This window comes from Pristiophorus japonicus, chromosome 8 (genome assembly GCF_044704955.1).
Source record: "Pristiophorus japonicus isolate sPriJap1 chromosome 8, sPriJap1.hap1, whole genome shotgun sequence".
Taxonomy (NCBI): domain Eukaryota; kingdom Metazoa; phylum Chordata; class Chondrichthyes; family Pristiophoridae; genus Pristiophorus; species Pristiophorus japonicus.
Window position 1 is genome coordinate 90,849,989 of NC_091984.1, and position 16,984 is coordinate 90,866,972.

At 43.9% G+C, this 16,984-nt stretch overlaps 1 protein-coding gene across 2 annotated transcripts in view; it reads right to left on the reverse strand.

Moving 5' to 3' along the window:
• pgm1 (phosphoglucomutase 1) overlaps positions 1-16,984 on the reverse strand; it is a 135,299-nt gene that overhangs the window by 23,747 nt on the left and 94,568 nt on the right. For both annotated transcript variants that reach the window (XM_070887056.1, XM_070887057.1), the window contains exons 6-7: positions 11,251-11,405; positions 8,306-8,421 (exon numbers count right to left, since the gene is read on the reverse strand). In XM_070887056.1, coding sequence (XP_070743157.1) covers positions 8,306-8,421; positions 11,251-11,405 — 271 coding nt within the window. The remainder of the gene's footprint in view (positions 1-8,305; positions 8,422-11,250; positions 11,406-16,984) is intronic.

The window sequence follows — 16,984 nt, forward strand, 5'->3', positions numbered from 1 at the left end:
TTATACTGCATCTGCCATGTATTTGCCCACTCACCTAATCTGTCCAAGTCACCCTGCATCCTCTTAGCGTCCTCCTCACAGCTCACCGCCACCCAGTTTAGCGTCATCCACAAACTTGGAGATATTACACTCTATTCCTTCATCCAAATCGTTAATGTATATTGTAAATAGCTGGGGTCCCAGCACTGAGCCCTGCGGCACCCCACTGCCCCTGCCATTCTGAAAAGGACCCTTTTATCCCGACTCTCTGCTTCCTGTCTGCCAACCAGTTCTCTATCCATGTCAGTACATTACCCCTAATACCATGCGGTTTGATTTTGTACACCAATCTCTTGTGCGGGACCTTGTCAAAAGCCTTTTGAAAGTCCAAATACACCACATCCGCTGGTTCTCCCTTGTCCACTCTACTAGTTACACCCTCAAAAAATTCCAGAAGATTCGTCAAGCATGATTTCCCTTTCATAAGTCCATGCTGACTCGGTCCGATCCTGTCACTGCTTTCCAAATGGGCTGCTAATTCATCCTTAATGATTAATTCCAACATTTTCCCCACTACTGATGTCAGACTAACCGGTCTATAATTACCTGCTTTCTCTCTCCCTCCTTTTTTAAAAAGTGGCGTTACATTAGCTACCCTCCAGTCCATAGAAACTGATCCAGAGTTGGAAAATGATCACCAATGCATCCACTATTTCTAGGGCCACTTCCTTAAGTACTGTGGGATGCAGACTATCAGGGCCCGGAGATTTATCGGCCTTTAATCCCATCAATTTCCCGCCTAATAAAGATATCTTTCAGTTCCTCATTCTCACTAGACCCACTGTCCCCTAGTACATTCGGAAGATTATTTGTATCTTCCTTTGTGAAGACAGAACCGAAGTATTGGTTCAATTGGTCTGCCATTTCTTTGTTCCCCATTATAAATTCACCTGAATCCGACTGCAAGGGACCTACGTTTGTCTTTAATAATCTTTTTTTCTTCACATATTTATAGAAGCTTTTGCAGTCAGTTTTTATGTTCCCTGCAAGCTTCCTCTCGTACTCTATTTTCCCCTTCTTAATTAAACCCTTAGTCCTCCTCTGTTGAATTCTAAATTTCTCCCAGTCCTCAGGTTTGTTGCTTTTTCTAGCCAATTTATATGCCTCTTCCTTGGTTTTAACACTATCCTTAATTTCCCTTGTTAGCCATGGTTGAGCCACCTTCCAAGTTTTATTTTTACTCCAGTCAGGGATATACAATTGCTGAAGTTCATCCATGTGATCTTTAAATGTTTGCCATTGCTTATCCACCATCAACCCTTTAAGTATCCTCTGCCAATCTATTCTAGCCAATTCACAACTCATACCGTCGAAGTTACCTTTCCTTAAGTTCAGGACCCTAGTTTCCGAATTAACTTTGTCACTCTCCATCTTAATAAGGAATTCTACCATATTATGGTCACTTTCCCCCAAAGGGCCTCGCACAACAAGATTGCTAATTAGCCCCTTCTCATTACACATCACCCAGTCTAGGATGGCCAGCTCCCTGGTTGGTTCCTCGACATTTTGATCTAGAAAACCATCCCTAATACACTCCAGGAAATCCTCCTCCACCGCATTGCTACCAGTTAGGTTAGCCCAATCTATATGTAGATTAAAGTCGCCCATGAAAACTGCTGTACCTTTATTGCACACATCCCTTATTTCTTGTTTGATGCTGTCCCAAACCTCACCACTACTATTTGGTGGTCTATACACAACTCCCACTAGCGTTTTCTGCCCTTTGGAATTCCGCAGCTCCACCCATACCGATTCCACATCATCCAAGCTAATGTCCTTCCTTATTATTGCATTGATTTCCTCTTAAACCAGCAACGCTACCCAGCCTCCTTTTCTTTTCTGTCTATCCTTCCTAAATGCTGAATACCCCTGGATGTTGAGCTCCCAGCCTTGGTCACCCTGGAGCCATGTCTCCGTGATGCCAATCACATCATATCGTTAACTGCTATCTGCGCAGTTAATTTAGCCACCTTATTCCAAATACTCATCGCATTGAGGCACAGAGCCTTCAGGCTTGTCTTTTTAACACACTTTGCCCCTTTTGAATCTTGCTGTAATGTGGCCCTTTTTGCTTTTTGCCTTGGGTTTCTCTGCCCTCCATTTTTACTATTCTCCTTTCTATCTTTTGTTTCTGCCCCCCTTCTATTTCCCTCTGTCTCCCTGCATAGGTTCCCATCCCCCTGCCATATTAGTTTAACTCCTCCCCAACAGCACTAGCAAACACTCCCACTAGGACATTGGTTCCGATCCTGCCCAGGTGCAGACCGTCCGGTTTGTACTGGTCCCACCTCCCCCAGAACCGGTTCCAATGTCCCAGGAATTTGAATCCCTCCCTTCTGCACCATCTCTCAAGCCACGTATAAAAACTGAGCTACCCTGCGATTCCTACTCTGACTAGCACGTGGCACTGGTAGCAATCCTGAGATTACTATTTTTGAGCTCCTACTTTTTAATTTAACTCCTAGCTCCCTAAATTCGTCTCGTAAGACCTCATCCTGTTTTTTACCTATATCGTTGGTACCAATGTGCACCACGACAACTGGCTGTTCACCCTCCCTTTTCAGAATGTCCTCACCCGCTCCGAGACATCCTTGACCCTTGCACCAGGGAGGCAACATACCATCCTGGAGTCTCGGTTGCAGCCGCAGAAACGCCTATCTATTCCCCTTTCAATTGAATCCCCTATCACGATCGCTCTCCCACTCATTTTCCTGCCCTCCTGTGCAGCAGAGCCAGCCACGGTGCCATGAACTTGGCTGCTGCTGCTCCCCCATGATGAGTCATCCCCCTCAATAGTACCCAAAGCAGTGTATCTGTTTTGCAGGCGGATGACCACAGGGGACCCCTGCACTACCTTCCCTGCACTGCTCTTCCTGTTGGTCTTCCATTCCCTATCTGGCTGTGGACCCTTTACCTGTGGTAAGACCAACTCACTAAACGTGCTATTTCCATCATTCTCAGCATCGTGCATGCTCCAGAGTGAATCCACCCGCAGCTCCAGCTTCGCAACGCGGTCCATCAGGAGCTGGAGGCGGACACATTTCCCGCACACATAGTCATCAGGGACACCGGAAGTGTTCCTGACTTCCTACATATTAAGGATAGACTGAGTTTTCAATGCATTCGATCTTTTCTAAAAACTAAATCTTCAGCATTGCTGCTCCAGTTCCATATAATTACTTTTAATTCTCATCTGTGGTGGTTCCCTGAATTCCTACACAAAATACCATTGCCAACCAATATTCAGTGCCATCTGACAGAAATGGAGCCTCTGTTCGCCAATCTCAGAAAACACTGGCAGAACCTGCTGAGAAATTTGTAGCCTGGGATATCCCAGGTTGAAGAAGGAGCATGCTTATGATGGAGAGCAATATAGACTGCTAGAGGGAAAGAAATAGGGCAGTACCTTGCTGTATTACTTGGGATTGAAAGTAGTACATCACAAAATCAAAGCAAAGTCAACTGTGTATGATCAGATGAGGTACTCTCTGATTAGATTCAAGTGTCCACCTCTGCAATGAAAACAATTTACAAAGTACAGGAATATTTCTGATCTACTATACCATAGTGACTCTTACTATGCATGTACACCTAAAAAGTTCAAGGGACACAAAGTGACTTAGCTTACTGCCACATGATTCATCTCACTCCAATCTGAAGGTGATGACTCATGTAGGGTTACAGTTCCAAAAGTGCCAGGCTCCCTCCCTGACCTTGCCAAAATGACCATCCTTCATGAATCAGCATAGGCAGAGAGTTAACGAATTACTCAACTATAGGGTGAATCACAACCTAGCCTGATCCTGATCCTCCCCAGACATCCACATAGGTATACTTTCCAGCTGAAGTCACTGAGCAGTAATCAGAAATGGGAGCCCTAGCTCATTTTACCATCGCTCACCGAGAGGTTCTGAAACCAACCGCAGCTCTGTTACAGCCCACTTCTGTGACAGCCACCCTGACTGAAATCAGCCAAACCTGCACAGACCAAGGATCAGAACTGAGACCTTAGGGTCTTTGTACCTCAGTTGCCTACAGCTTTTACCATCTGAGTTACTGCAAATATGTTTTTGAGGGTATAAATCTCACAATATTGTCCCTTAGTACCCCACAAGAGGCCAAAGGAAGTGACAAATCTGCTCTCAGCTCACTGCCACTACTGCTGCTAGGAGGCACACCTTCAGATAGGAGTGAGAAGAATCATGTGGCAGTAAGGGAAGTCACTTTGTGTCTCTTTATATTTCTAGGTGTACATGTATAGTAAGAGTCTCATCTAGGGATGGCTTAGTATCATAGAAATTTACAGCACGGAAGGAGGCCATTTCGACCCATCGTGTCCGCACCAGCCGACCAAGAGCTATCCAACCGAATCCCACTTTCCAGCTCTTGGTCCATAGCCCTGTAGGTTACGGCACTAAGTGCACATCCAAATATTTTTAAAATGTGGTCAAGGTTCTTGCCTCTACCACCCTTTCAGGTAGTGAGTTCCTGGCTCCCACCATCCTCTGGGTGAAGAAATTTCCCCTCCTATCTCCTCTATACCTCCCCCGAATTAGTTTAAATCTATGCTCCCTGGTTGTTGACCCCTCTGCCAAGGGAAACAGGTCCTTCCTATCCACTCTATCCAGGCCCCTCATAATTTTACACACCTCAATCAGGTCTCCCCTTAACCACCTCTGTTCCAAAGAAAACAGACCCAGCATCTCCAATCTTTCCTCATAGCCAAAATTCTCCAGTCCAGGCAACATTCTTATAAATCTTCTCTGCACCCTTACCAGTGCAATCACATCTTTCCTGTAATGTGGTAACCAGAACTGCACACAGTACTCCAGTGGTGGCCTAACCAGCTATATACAGTTCAAGCATAACCTCCTTGCTCTTGAATTCCATGCCTCGACTAATAAAAGCAAGTATTCCATATGCCCGCTTAACCATCTTATCTACATAGCCTGCTACCTTCAGGGATCTGTGGACCTGCAATCCAAGGTCCCTTTGTTCCTCTACACTTTTCAGTGTCGTACCATTTAATGTGTATTCCCTTGCCTTGTTAGAACTCTCCAAATGCATTACCTCACGCTTATCCGGATTGAATTCCATTTGCCACTGTTCTGCCCACAAAAGAACATAAGAATTAGGAACAGGAGTAGGCCATCTAGCCCCTCGAGCCTGCTCCGCCATTCAATAAGATCATGGCTGATCTGGTCGTGGACTCAGCTCTACTTACCCGCCCTCTCCCCGTAACCCTTAATTCCCTTATTGGTTAAAAATCTATCTATCTTTGACTTGAAAACATTCAATGAGCTAGCCTCAACTGCTTCCTTGGGCAGAGAATTCCAGATTCACAACCCTCTGGGAGGAGAAATTCTTTCTCAACTCGGTTTTAAATTGGCTCCTCCGTATTTTGAGGCTGTGCCCCCTAGTTCTAGTCTCCCTTACCAGTGGAAACAACCTCTCTGCCTCTATCTTGTCTATCCCTTTCATGATTTTAAATGTTTCGATAAGATCACCCCTCATCCTTCTGAACTCCAACGAGTAAAGACCCAGTCTACTCAATCTATCATCATAAGGTAACCCCCTCATTTCTGGAATCAGCCTCGTGAATCGTCTCTGTACCCCTTCCAAAGCTAGTATATCCTTCCTTAAGTAAGGTGACCAAAACTGCAGGTGCGGCCTTACCAATACCTTATACAGTTGCAGCAAGACCTCCCTGCTTTTGTACTCCATCCCTCTCGCAATGAAGGCCAACATTCCATTCGCCTTCCTGATTACCTGCTGCACATGCAAACTAACCTTTTGGGATTCATGCACAAGGACCCCCAGGTCCCTCTGCACCACAGCATGTTGTAATTTCTCCGCATTCAAATAATATTCCCTTTTACTGTTTTTTTTCCCAAGGTGGATGACCTCACACTTTCCGACATTGTATTCCATCTGCCAAACCTTAGCCCATTCGCTTAACCTATCCAAATCTCCTTGCAGTCTCTCTGAGTCCTCTACACAACCCGCTTTCCCACTAATCTTTGTGTCATCTGCAAATTCTGTTGCACTACACTCTGTCCCCTCTTCTAGGTCATCTATGTATATTGAAAAGAGTTGTGGACCCAGCACTGATCCCTGTGGCACACCACTAACCACTGATTTCCAACCGGAAAAGGACCCATTTATCCCGACTCTCTGCTTTCTGTTCGCCAGCCAATTCTCTATCCATGCTAATATATTTCCTCTGACTCCGCGTACCTTTATCTTCTGCAGTAACCTTTTGTGTGGCACCTTATCGAATGCTTTTTGGAAATCTAAATACACCACATCCATCGGTACACCTCTATCCACCATGCTCGTTATATCCTCAAAGAATTCTAGTAAATTAGTTAAACATGATTTCCCTTTCATGAATCCATGCTGCATCTGCTTGATTGCACTATTCCTATCTAGATGTCCTGTTATTTCTTCCTTAATGATAGTTTCAAGCATTTTCCCCACTACAGATGTTAAACTAACCGGCCTATAGTTACCTGCCTTTTGTCTGCCCCCTTTTTTAAACAGAGGCGTTACATTAGCTGCTTTCCAATCCACTGGTACCTCCCCAGAGTCCAGAGAATTTTGGTAGATTATAACGAATGCATCTGCTATAACTTCCGCCATCTCTTTTAATACCCTGGGATGCATTTCATCAGGACCAGGGGACTTGTCTACCTTCAGTCCCATTAGCCTGTCCAGCACTACCCCCCTAGTGATAGTGATTGTCTCAAGGTCCTCCCTTCCCACATTCCTGTGGCCTGCAAATTTTGGCATGGTTTTTGTGTCTTCCACTGTGAAGACAGAAGCAAAATAATTGTTTAAGGTCTTAGCCATTTCCACATTTCCCATTATTAAATCCCCCTTTTCATCTTCTAAGGGACCAACATTTACTTTAGTCACTCTTTTCCGTTTTATATATCTGTAAAAGCTTTTACTATCTGTTTTTATGTTTTGCGCAAGTTTACCTTCGTAATCTATCTTCCCTTTCTTTATTGCTTTTTTAGTCATTCTTTGCTGTTGCTTAAAATTTTCTCAATCCTCTAGTTTCCCACTAACCTTGGCCACCTTAGTCTTTGTTTCCAGTCTACTTTCGTCAACTCTGCCCTCATCCCACTGTAGTCCCCTTTGTTTAAGCATAGTACGCTCGTTTCTGTCACAACTTCCTCATCCTCAATCTGTATTACAAATTCAACCATATTGTGATCACTCATTCCGAGAGGATCTTTTACTAGGAGGTCGTTTATTTTTCCTGTCTCATTACACAGGACCAGATCTAAGATGGCTTGCTCCCTTGTAGGTTCTGTTACACACTGTTCTAAGAAACAATCCCGTATGCATTCTATGAATTCCTCCTCCAGGCTACCCCGTGCGATTTGATTTGACCAATCGATATGTAGGTTAAAATCCCCCATGACTACTGCCGTTCCTTTTTCACATGCCTCCATTATTCCCCGCCCCACCGTGAAGTTATTATTTGGGGGCCTATAAACTACGCCGACCAGTGACTTTTTCCCCTTACTATCTCTAATCTCCACCCACAATGATTCAACATTTTGTTCATTAGAGCCAATATCATCCTTCACAACTGCCCTGATATCATCTTTTATTAACAGAGCTACCCCACCTCCTTTCCCTTCTTGCCTATCTTTCTGAATCGTCAGATACCCCTGTATGTTTAATTCCCAGTCTTGGCCACCCTGCAACCATGTTTCTGTAATGGCCAGCTGATTGATATCTTCCTGCAGTCCGCAGCTTTCTTCTTCATGATCAACCACACAGCCTATTTTAGTGTAATCCGCAAACTTCTTAATCATACCCCCAACATTTAAGTCCAAATCATTGATATATACCACAAAAAGCAAGGGACCCAGCACTGAGCCCTGCTTACCCCTTGACTTTCGATCCACTGTGGAATCAACCACTCAATGGTGCTGGGAACTGAACCTCTGTTTCAGCGTTTCCAAGGCATCACATGTGGGGGCGTGCCTGCTACAACAAGTTTTCATGTTTAGACTATACCTCATGTACTAAAGCAATGATTTTAAAAATCATCCCATGACAATCAAGCTCAAATGTGAGAATTATTTCTAGGGCTCGAGGAGCACACAGTTATTACCATAGACAACATTTTACAATTCTAAAAAAATGTCTTTGACCTGGCAGCAGAAAAAAATCCAACTGCACTGAAATTTAGAAACTACAAAAAATCCTCCCTTTCATTTCCCAAACAAAAAATAAAACACCTTACCGGTACCAAAGCTTTCTTCTCCACAAAGGGAAAGTTTGTTGGCATCCATCAGATTTCCAAAGAACTTCCAGCCAGTAGGGGTCTCGTACAAAGCTATTTTTGTTGCCTTGGCAACCCTTCAAAGAAAGGAGTTAAGAAGTCCAGTTTTCAATGTTGTTCAACTCATTAAGAAAACAGCTCAGAAAATGTACCCATTATGTATTGTGGAACCTGACCTCACGTCTTCGGATCCTGTTGTCAAGGGGGAGTATGTAGAATAGGACGAAGAGGTAACTAAGGACTAGATCCTTGGGAAATCCGATTGGAGAGAGTCAAGCATGGACTTATCGGAAAGTTGGGCAAGGATTTGGAACACAACAATATGTTCAAGGATTTCAGAGAGGAAAGGAAGCTGAAAATGGAGTGGTAATTAGCAAGGTCTGTGGGTTGAAGGAGGGTTTTATGAGGAGAGGGTGATGACAGTGATTCTGAGGGACAGTACCCGAGGAAAAGCAACCACTTACAATATCAGGGAGGTTGGGCAGTCAGAAGTTTAGTGCAAATGGGGTCAAGAGAGGAGGTGGTGAGCTCGGAGAGGTATGAGGAAGATAGGAGCCAAACTAGAGAAAGGGATGGGTTCAGGGCTAGGATGCGGGGAGTCTTGGAGTAAGTTTGACTTAGTGGGCAAGAGAAACGGGGGGCGGGGGGTGAAGAATACAGCAGGAAGCATTGAACAGATTACCTCTGGACAAAGAAATCCATGAGCTGTTTGCATGTTGTTCAAGGCGAGGATGGAAGGGACAAGGGAGGGAGGTTCAAGGAGCTGGTTGGTAACAAAGAAAAAGTTATTTTTGCTCTCCAGGATGATGTTAGAGTTGTGAGTAGTGATGCCAGAGGAGAGCAAAGCTTGATGGTGCTTGTTAAACTACCAACAAAAAACAAATGGGTTCCTTGCTAACTTACTACTTATTTTATCACTTGTTTGTCTTCGAATTTGCACACCCTAAAATTATTCAAAATAAAGCATTTCTTTTTGAAAGCATCTTTGTGTCAATTTTTCTGGATAACTAAATGTGGAGTTAATTCATGGTGTACATGCCAAGTCAACATCACCAGCTACCTGTACCACCTTCATAAGAAATGTCATATGATAGCTATTGCAAAACTTCTACATTCAAATGACATTCATAGACTATCTAAAATAGCTTTAAAGTAAGAACTGAAGGTAGGCTGGCAGCGCAAGTGATTTAAATTCTTGACTCCCAACCAGATTATTGCGATCTGAATTCTAAAAGAGCCGTGCGATTTTCAGTTGTGGGCAGTAGATAAGAGTTTCTTGGGAAGGGACACATGGGGGTGAGGAGGAGAGAAAAGCTAAAACGTATCCAAGTCAGGCAGCACAATGATGGGATATGGGTTTGTGCCATGAGCCCACACTAAGAGTTGTCGACATTGGTTGCATTGCTGTGGAGAGGGTCTAGGCACTCAAGTACAGGAGGAAAATTAACAGGGAGGAGCATCCTCAGGCTTCTTTCACACACTACTAGTGATAGGTTTCTCAGCTGTATTGGCAGAAACATTGGTGCAAGTCACCTAGAGATTATTTTAGCCTTGGATGATGGGGATACCTGGAAGGAACAAAAAAATAAGTGGGAGATACACCCTCAACAATGTTATCTGACTGGTCCTACCTACCCTGTCATCTGACTTGTTGGTGCACCGTTTCAAATCAGAGAAAGTGGTGGTGGGGGGTGCGGGAGGGGGGGGGGGTAAGGAATAAAGAGAACAGTCAACCACAGCATGTAGAATATAGACAAGGCTGAAATGGTTAACTCTGGAATGCTAGCTTTGGAACGTTAAAAGACTTACTCAGACTCATTCACTTTTTCGTGCTCCATCTTGGGGGATAGGAGAGAGTGAGTGGGCCAATTCCCATTAAAATATAGCAGCATTGGTGGTAGCTACTTAAAAGCTTACAGTCAAGACCATATTACCATCTTGATTGAAAAGAGGCATAAAGAGACAGAAGGCAATGTTGAGGAAGTGAGAATACACACAGGCAGAAGAGGTGGCACTTACCTTGAGCTGGGAAATGTACTGGTTGTTCAAACATCATTTGTTGTAAATTATTCAGTTAATTATTGCAAATCACAATTCTTTGGAATAGTGTGAAATTTAAACTATAATTTTCATAATATAGTTCAGAGGAGTAATGCAGCTTTAATTAAAATTAACTAGGACTTTCTTATTCACGAAAGCTCTTGATTAGCAACACTTTTTGCACAATAGTGTTTGTAAGTATGGTACCTTGCCAACATGCAAATAGTTTTGGCAAATGGGAAAAAATACAAGAGTACTGAAAATGTTCCAAGGAAGCATTTTCTGGTTAGAGGAAATCTTGTCATCAAAGCTCTTCAAAAAAATAATCAATCAAACTGCTATAAAGAATTATGATTAAGATCCTTTTGTTCTGTCCATTTGACTTGATTTTTAAAAAGTTTAAACAGTGACGACATTGGTGGTATTGCCTTGGAATGGTTACTGAGCTCAACAGTGTGTGGGAGCTGAATTACCAGCACTGTTAAACAAGTGAGCTTCGCTGTAAATTGGACTAGTACACAGTGTTTAGACTCCTAACAGGCCATGGTTAGTCTATTAACACGGGTCCGACTTGAGGGCAGAAGGACTTTTGGAACATTTTGGTTAATAATTTGTTCTGGAGATCCTGTGGAACTGGTCATGGAATTCTCCCACTCACAATATGACCATATAACCATGCTCCCATAAGCAAAATCACAGGAGCTATGCTTTTTAAAAAAATATATCAAATGAAAAAGGACAGAACAAAAGGTTAACATTCTCATAAATGTACATTTTTTAAAGGATTCCTCTTTAAAAAAAAAAAGAGATAAAAACAAGAGGTATTAACTTACTAGAGTTTCAGAGTACGAGAAAATCATACCCACCGATCCAGTGCTCCACTAGTGGGCATGCTGCGAGCAAATCCTCGGACACCAGTTTGTTGGAAGTACGGAATAGTGAAGATGTTTGCAGCAATCACAGCCACCGAATCAGATGGGTTTACGAAGAATCCATGCTTTCCAAGGATCATGTTCCGATCCTACAGGAATATAAATACAGCTGTGCTTCATTTCTTTTCGAAGTGATCAAATGTAAAAAAAAGTACAATTTAAAAGATGTTATCCTTAGTAAAAGGTGTATCAAAAGGCGGCCATCAAATCAGGGTGGTATGAACATGGATACTCTGATACATTGAGCCACAGAATAGTAGGATGTGGCTTAATGTGCAAAATTCCAATCTGCTGAGTAGCAGTCAGACCTATGTGGTTGAGGAATTGAGGGGTTGGTGGTTGGACAAGGGGTGGTGATTGGGATTACGGAGACGTGGCTCCAGGATGATCAGGGCTGGGAACTCAACATTCAGGGGTATTCAACATTCAGGAAGGATAGAATAAAAGGAAAAGGAGGTGGGGTAGCATTGCTGGTTAAAGAGGAGATTAATGCAATAGTTAGGAAAGACATTAGCTTGGATGATGTGGAATCTATATGGGTAGAGCTGCAGAACACCAAAGGGCAAAAAACGTTAGTAGGAGTTGTGTACAGACCTCCAAACAGTAATAGGGATGTTGGGGAGGGCATCAAACAGGAAATTAGGGGTGCATGCAATAAAGGTGTAGCAGTTATAATGGGTGACTTTAATATGCACATAGATTGGGCTAGCCAAACTGGAAGCAATACGGTGGAGGAGGATTTCCTGGAGTGCATAAGGGATGGTTTTCTAGACCAATATGTTGAGGAACCAACTAGGGGGGAGGCCATCTTAGACTGGGTGTTGTGTAATGAGAGAGGATTAATTAGCAATCTCATTGTGCGAGGCCCCTTGGGGAAGAGTGACCATAATATGGTGGAATTCTGCATTAGGATGGAGAATGAAACAGTAATTTCAGAGACCATGGTCCAGAACTTAAAGAAGGGTAACTTTGAAGGTATGAGGCGTGAATTGGCTAGGATAGATTGGCGAATGATACTTAGGGGGTTGACTGTGGATGGGCAATGGCAGACATTTAGAGACCGCATGGATGAATTACAACAATTGTACATTCCTGTCTGGCGTAAAAATAAAAAAGGGAAGGTGGCTCAACCGTGGCTATCTAGGGAAATCAGGGATAGTATTAAAGCCAAGGAAGTGGCATACAAATTGGCCAGAAATAGCAGCGAACCTGGGGACTGGGAGAAATTTAGAACTCAGCAGAGGAGGACAAAGGGTTTGATTAGGGCAGGGAAAATGGAGTACGAGAAGAAGCTTGCAGGGAACATTAAGGCGGATTGCAAAAGTTTCTATAGGTATGTAAAGAGAAAAAGGTTGGTGAAGACAAACGTAGGTCCCCTGCAGTCAGAATCAGGGGAAGTCATAACGGGGAACAAAGAAATGGCAGACCAACTGAACAAGTACTTTGGTTCGGTATTCACTAAGGAGGATACAAACAACCTTCCGGATATAAAAGGGGTCAGAGGGTCTAGTAAGGAGGGGGAACTGAGGGAAATCTTTATTAGTCGGGAAATTGTGTTGGGGAAATTGATGGGATTGAAGGCCGATAAATCCCCAGGGCCTGATGGACTGCATCCTAGAGTACTTAAGGAGGTGGCCTTGGAAATAGCGGATGCATTGACAGTCATTTTCCAACATTCCATTGACTCTGGATCAGTTCCAATGGAGTGGAGGGTAGCCAATGTAACCCCACTTTTTAAAAAAGGAGGGAGAGAGAAAACAGGGAATTATAGACCGGTCAGCCTGACCTCAGTAGTGGGTAAAATGATGGAATCAATTATTAAGGATGTCATAGCAGTGCATCTGGAAAATGGTGACATGATAGGTCCAAGTCAGCATGGATTTGTGAAAGGGAAATCATGCTTGACAAATCTTCTGGAATTTTTTGAGGATGTTTACAGTAAAGTGGACAAAGGAGAACCAGTTGATGTGGGAATTTGGACTTTCAGAAGGCTTTCGACAAGGTCCCACACAAGAGATTAATGTTCAAAGTTAAAGCACATGGGATTGGGGGTAGTGTGCTGACGTGGATTGAGAACTGGTTGTCAGACAGGAAGCAAAGAGTAGGAGTAAATGGGTACTTTTCAGAATGGCAGGCAGTGACTAGTGGAGTGCCGCAAGGTTCTGTGCTGGGGCCCCAGCTGTTTACATTGTACATTAATGATTTAGACGAGGGGATTAAATGCAGTATCTCCAAATTTGCGGATGATACTAAGTTGGGTGGCAGTGTGAGCTGCGAGGAGGATGTTATTAGGCTGCAGAGTGACTTGGATAGGTTAGGTGAGTGGGCAAATGCATGGCAGATGAAGTATAATGTGGATAAATGTGAGGTTATCCACTTTGGTGGTAAAAACAGAGAGACAGACTATTATCTGAATGGTGACAGATTAGGAAAAGGGAAGGTGCAACGAGACCTGGGTGTCATGGTACATCAGTCATTGAAGGTTAGCATGCAGGTACAGCAGGCGGTTAAGAAAGCAAATGGCATGTTGGCCTTCATAGCGAGGGGATTTGAATACAGGGGCAGGGAGGTGTTGCTACAGTTGTACAGGGCCTTGGTGAGGCCACACCTGGAGTATTGTGTACAGTTTTGGTCTCCTAACTTGAGGAAGGACATTCTTGCTATTGAGGGAGTGCAGCGAAGGTTCACCAGACTGATTCCCGGGATGGCGGGACTGACCTATCAAGAAAGATTGGATCAATTGGGCTTGTATTCACTGGAGTTCAGAAGAATGAGAGGGGACCTCATAGAAACGTTTAAAATTCTGACGGGTTTAGACAGGTTAGATGCAGAAAGAATGTTCCCAATGTTGGGGAAGTCCAGAACCAGGGGTCACAGTCTGAGGATAAGGGGTAAGCCATTTAGGACCGAGATAAGGAGAAACTTCTTCACCCAGAGAGTGGTGAACCTGTGGAATTCTCTACCACAGAAAGTAGTTGAGGCCAATTCACTAAATATATTCAAAAGGGAGTTAGATGAAGTCCTTACTACTCGGGGGATCAAGGGTTATGGCGAGAAAGCAGGAAGGGGGTACTGAAGTTTCATGTTCAGCCATGAACTCATTGAATGGCGGTGCAGGCTAGAAGGGCTGAATGGCCTGCTCCTGCACCTATTTTCTATGTTTCTATGTTTCTATGGTGGAAAAGTGTTCGATTACAATAAACTTATTTCCAAGAGGAGCGCAAAATCACTTTCTAAATGCCCTGGGCAATGTAAAACCAGAATCAACTGTCATGACAGTGGTAAATATCACGAAGTTAATATGGGGAGGGGGTTGAGATTAACTTTAACGATTCCCTACACTACAACAGTAACTATACTTCAAAAGTACTTCATTGGTTGTGAAGCGCTTTGGCACATCCTGAGAATGTGAAAGGCGCTATATAAATTCAAGCTCTTTCTTTTTATTCTAGCATGAAAATCCAGGAAACAAAAGCAGAAAATGCTGGAAATACTCAGAGGATCAGTCAGTAACAGACAAGGTAACATTTCGAATGTGGTGGACCCTTCATCAGAATTAGAAAATATTATAGATAAGCAGTGTTTTTAAAAAAAACTGAACAAAGGAAAAGGGGAAGAACACACACAAGAACTAGAATGACCTCTAAAGTGCTTAATCGGAAAACAGGAGATGGCTAAATGGCAGATGTGATATTAGCATGAGACAATGGGAGACATATGAGAGAATAGAATGGAGGTGGGGAGGGCATGGCTGGTAGAAATTAAAGCAAAGAGAATTGGCAAAATGGAGCAGGTTCCAGCAGTCAAGGAGCCTGGAAGAAGGAAAAAGGTCAACACCAAGGGTACAGATCTCTCAGCCAGTAAAGTATTCCAACGGAAGTGTCCTTCATAAACCCCCACTCCTCCTAAAGCACCAGCAGACCCATCTCACATTACCAACAATTCCTGCAAAAATAAAATGAGAGCTATCATTTAATGCTTGACGTTATTAACAACAACTTCAATTTATATAGCGCCTTTAACGTAGTGAAACGTCCCAAGGTGCTTCACAGGAGTATTATGAGATTTTAAAAATTGACACTGAGCTACACAAGGACAAATCAGGAGAGGTGACCTTGGTCAAAGAGGTAGGTTTTAAGGAGCATCTTGAAGGAGGAAAGAGAGGTAAGAGAGGCGGAGAGGTTCAGGCAAGGAATTCCAGAGCTTGGGGTCTAGGCAACAAAAGGCATGGCCACCAATGGTTGAGCGATTATAATCAGGAATGCTCAAGAGGGCAGAAATGGAGGAGCGCAGACATCTTGGGGGGGGGTTGTGGTGCTGGAGGAGATTACAGAGATAGGGAGGGGCGAGGCCATGGAGAGATTTGAAAACAAGGATGAGAATTTTGAAATCGAGGCGTTGCTTAACAGGGAGCCATTGCAGGTCAGCGAGCACAGGGGTGATTTGGTGCGAGTTAGAACATGAGCAGCCGAGTTTTGGGTCACCTCTAGTTTACGTAGGGTAGAATGTGGGAGGCCAACCAGATGTGCGATGGAATAATCAAGTCTAGAGGTAACAACGGCACCGATGAGGGCTTCAGCAGTGGATGAGCTGAGGCAGGGGCAGAGATGGGCAATGTTGCATAGGTGGAAATAGGCGGTCTTAGTTATGCTGCGGATATGTGGTTGAAAGCTCATTTCAGGGTCAAATGTAACACAAAGGTTGCAAACAGTCTGGTTCAGCCTCACACAGAAGTTGGGGAGAGGGATGGAGTCAGTGGCTAGGGAACAGAATTTGTGGTGGGTGCCGAAAACAATAGCTTCGATCTTCCCAATATTTAATTGGAGAAAATTTCTGCTCATCCCAGAACTGGATGTCAGAAAAGCAATCTGACAATTTAGAGACTGTGGAATGGTCAAAAGAAGTGGTAGAGCTGGGTGTCATCAACGTACATGTGGAAACTGATGCTGTGTTTCTGAATTATGTCGCCAAGGGGCAACATGTAGATGAGAAATAGGAGGGGGCCAAGGATAGATCTTTGGGGGACACCAGAGGTAACGCTGCGGTAACAGGAAGAGAAGCTCTTGTAGGCGATTCTCTGACGATTAGATAAATAAGAATGGTACCAGGCAAGTGCAGTCTCGCTCAGCTGGACGACGGAGGAGTGGTGTTGGAGAAGGATAGAGTAGTCAACCGTGTCAAAGGCTGCAGACAAGTCAAGAAGGATGAGGAGGGATAGTTTGTCTTTGTCACAGTCACAACGGATGTAATTTGTGACGTTGATGTGAGCCAATTCAGTACTATGGCAGGCACGAAAACCAGATTGGGGGATTCAAACATGGAATTGCAGGAAAGATGGACACGGTTTTTGGAGGCGACAATGCGTTCAAGGACTTGAGAGGAAAGGGAGTTTGGAGATGGGGTGGTGATTTGCAAGGATGGATGGGCCGAGGGTTGCTTTTTTGAGAAAAGGGGTGATGATGGCAGATCTGAGGGAGACGGGGACAGCATCTGAGGAGAAAGTAGTGTTAACAAAGTCAGCTAACATGGAAGCCAGAAAAGGAAGTTGGGTGGTCAGCAGTTTGATGGGAATAGGGTTAAGGGAGCAGGAAGTGGGTCTCATGGAGAGGATGAGCTCGGAAAGGTCATGAGGGAAGATCGCAGAGAAACTGGAGAATGATGTGAGGTC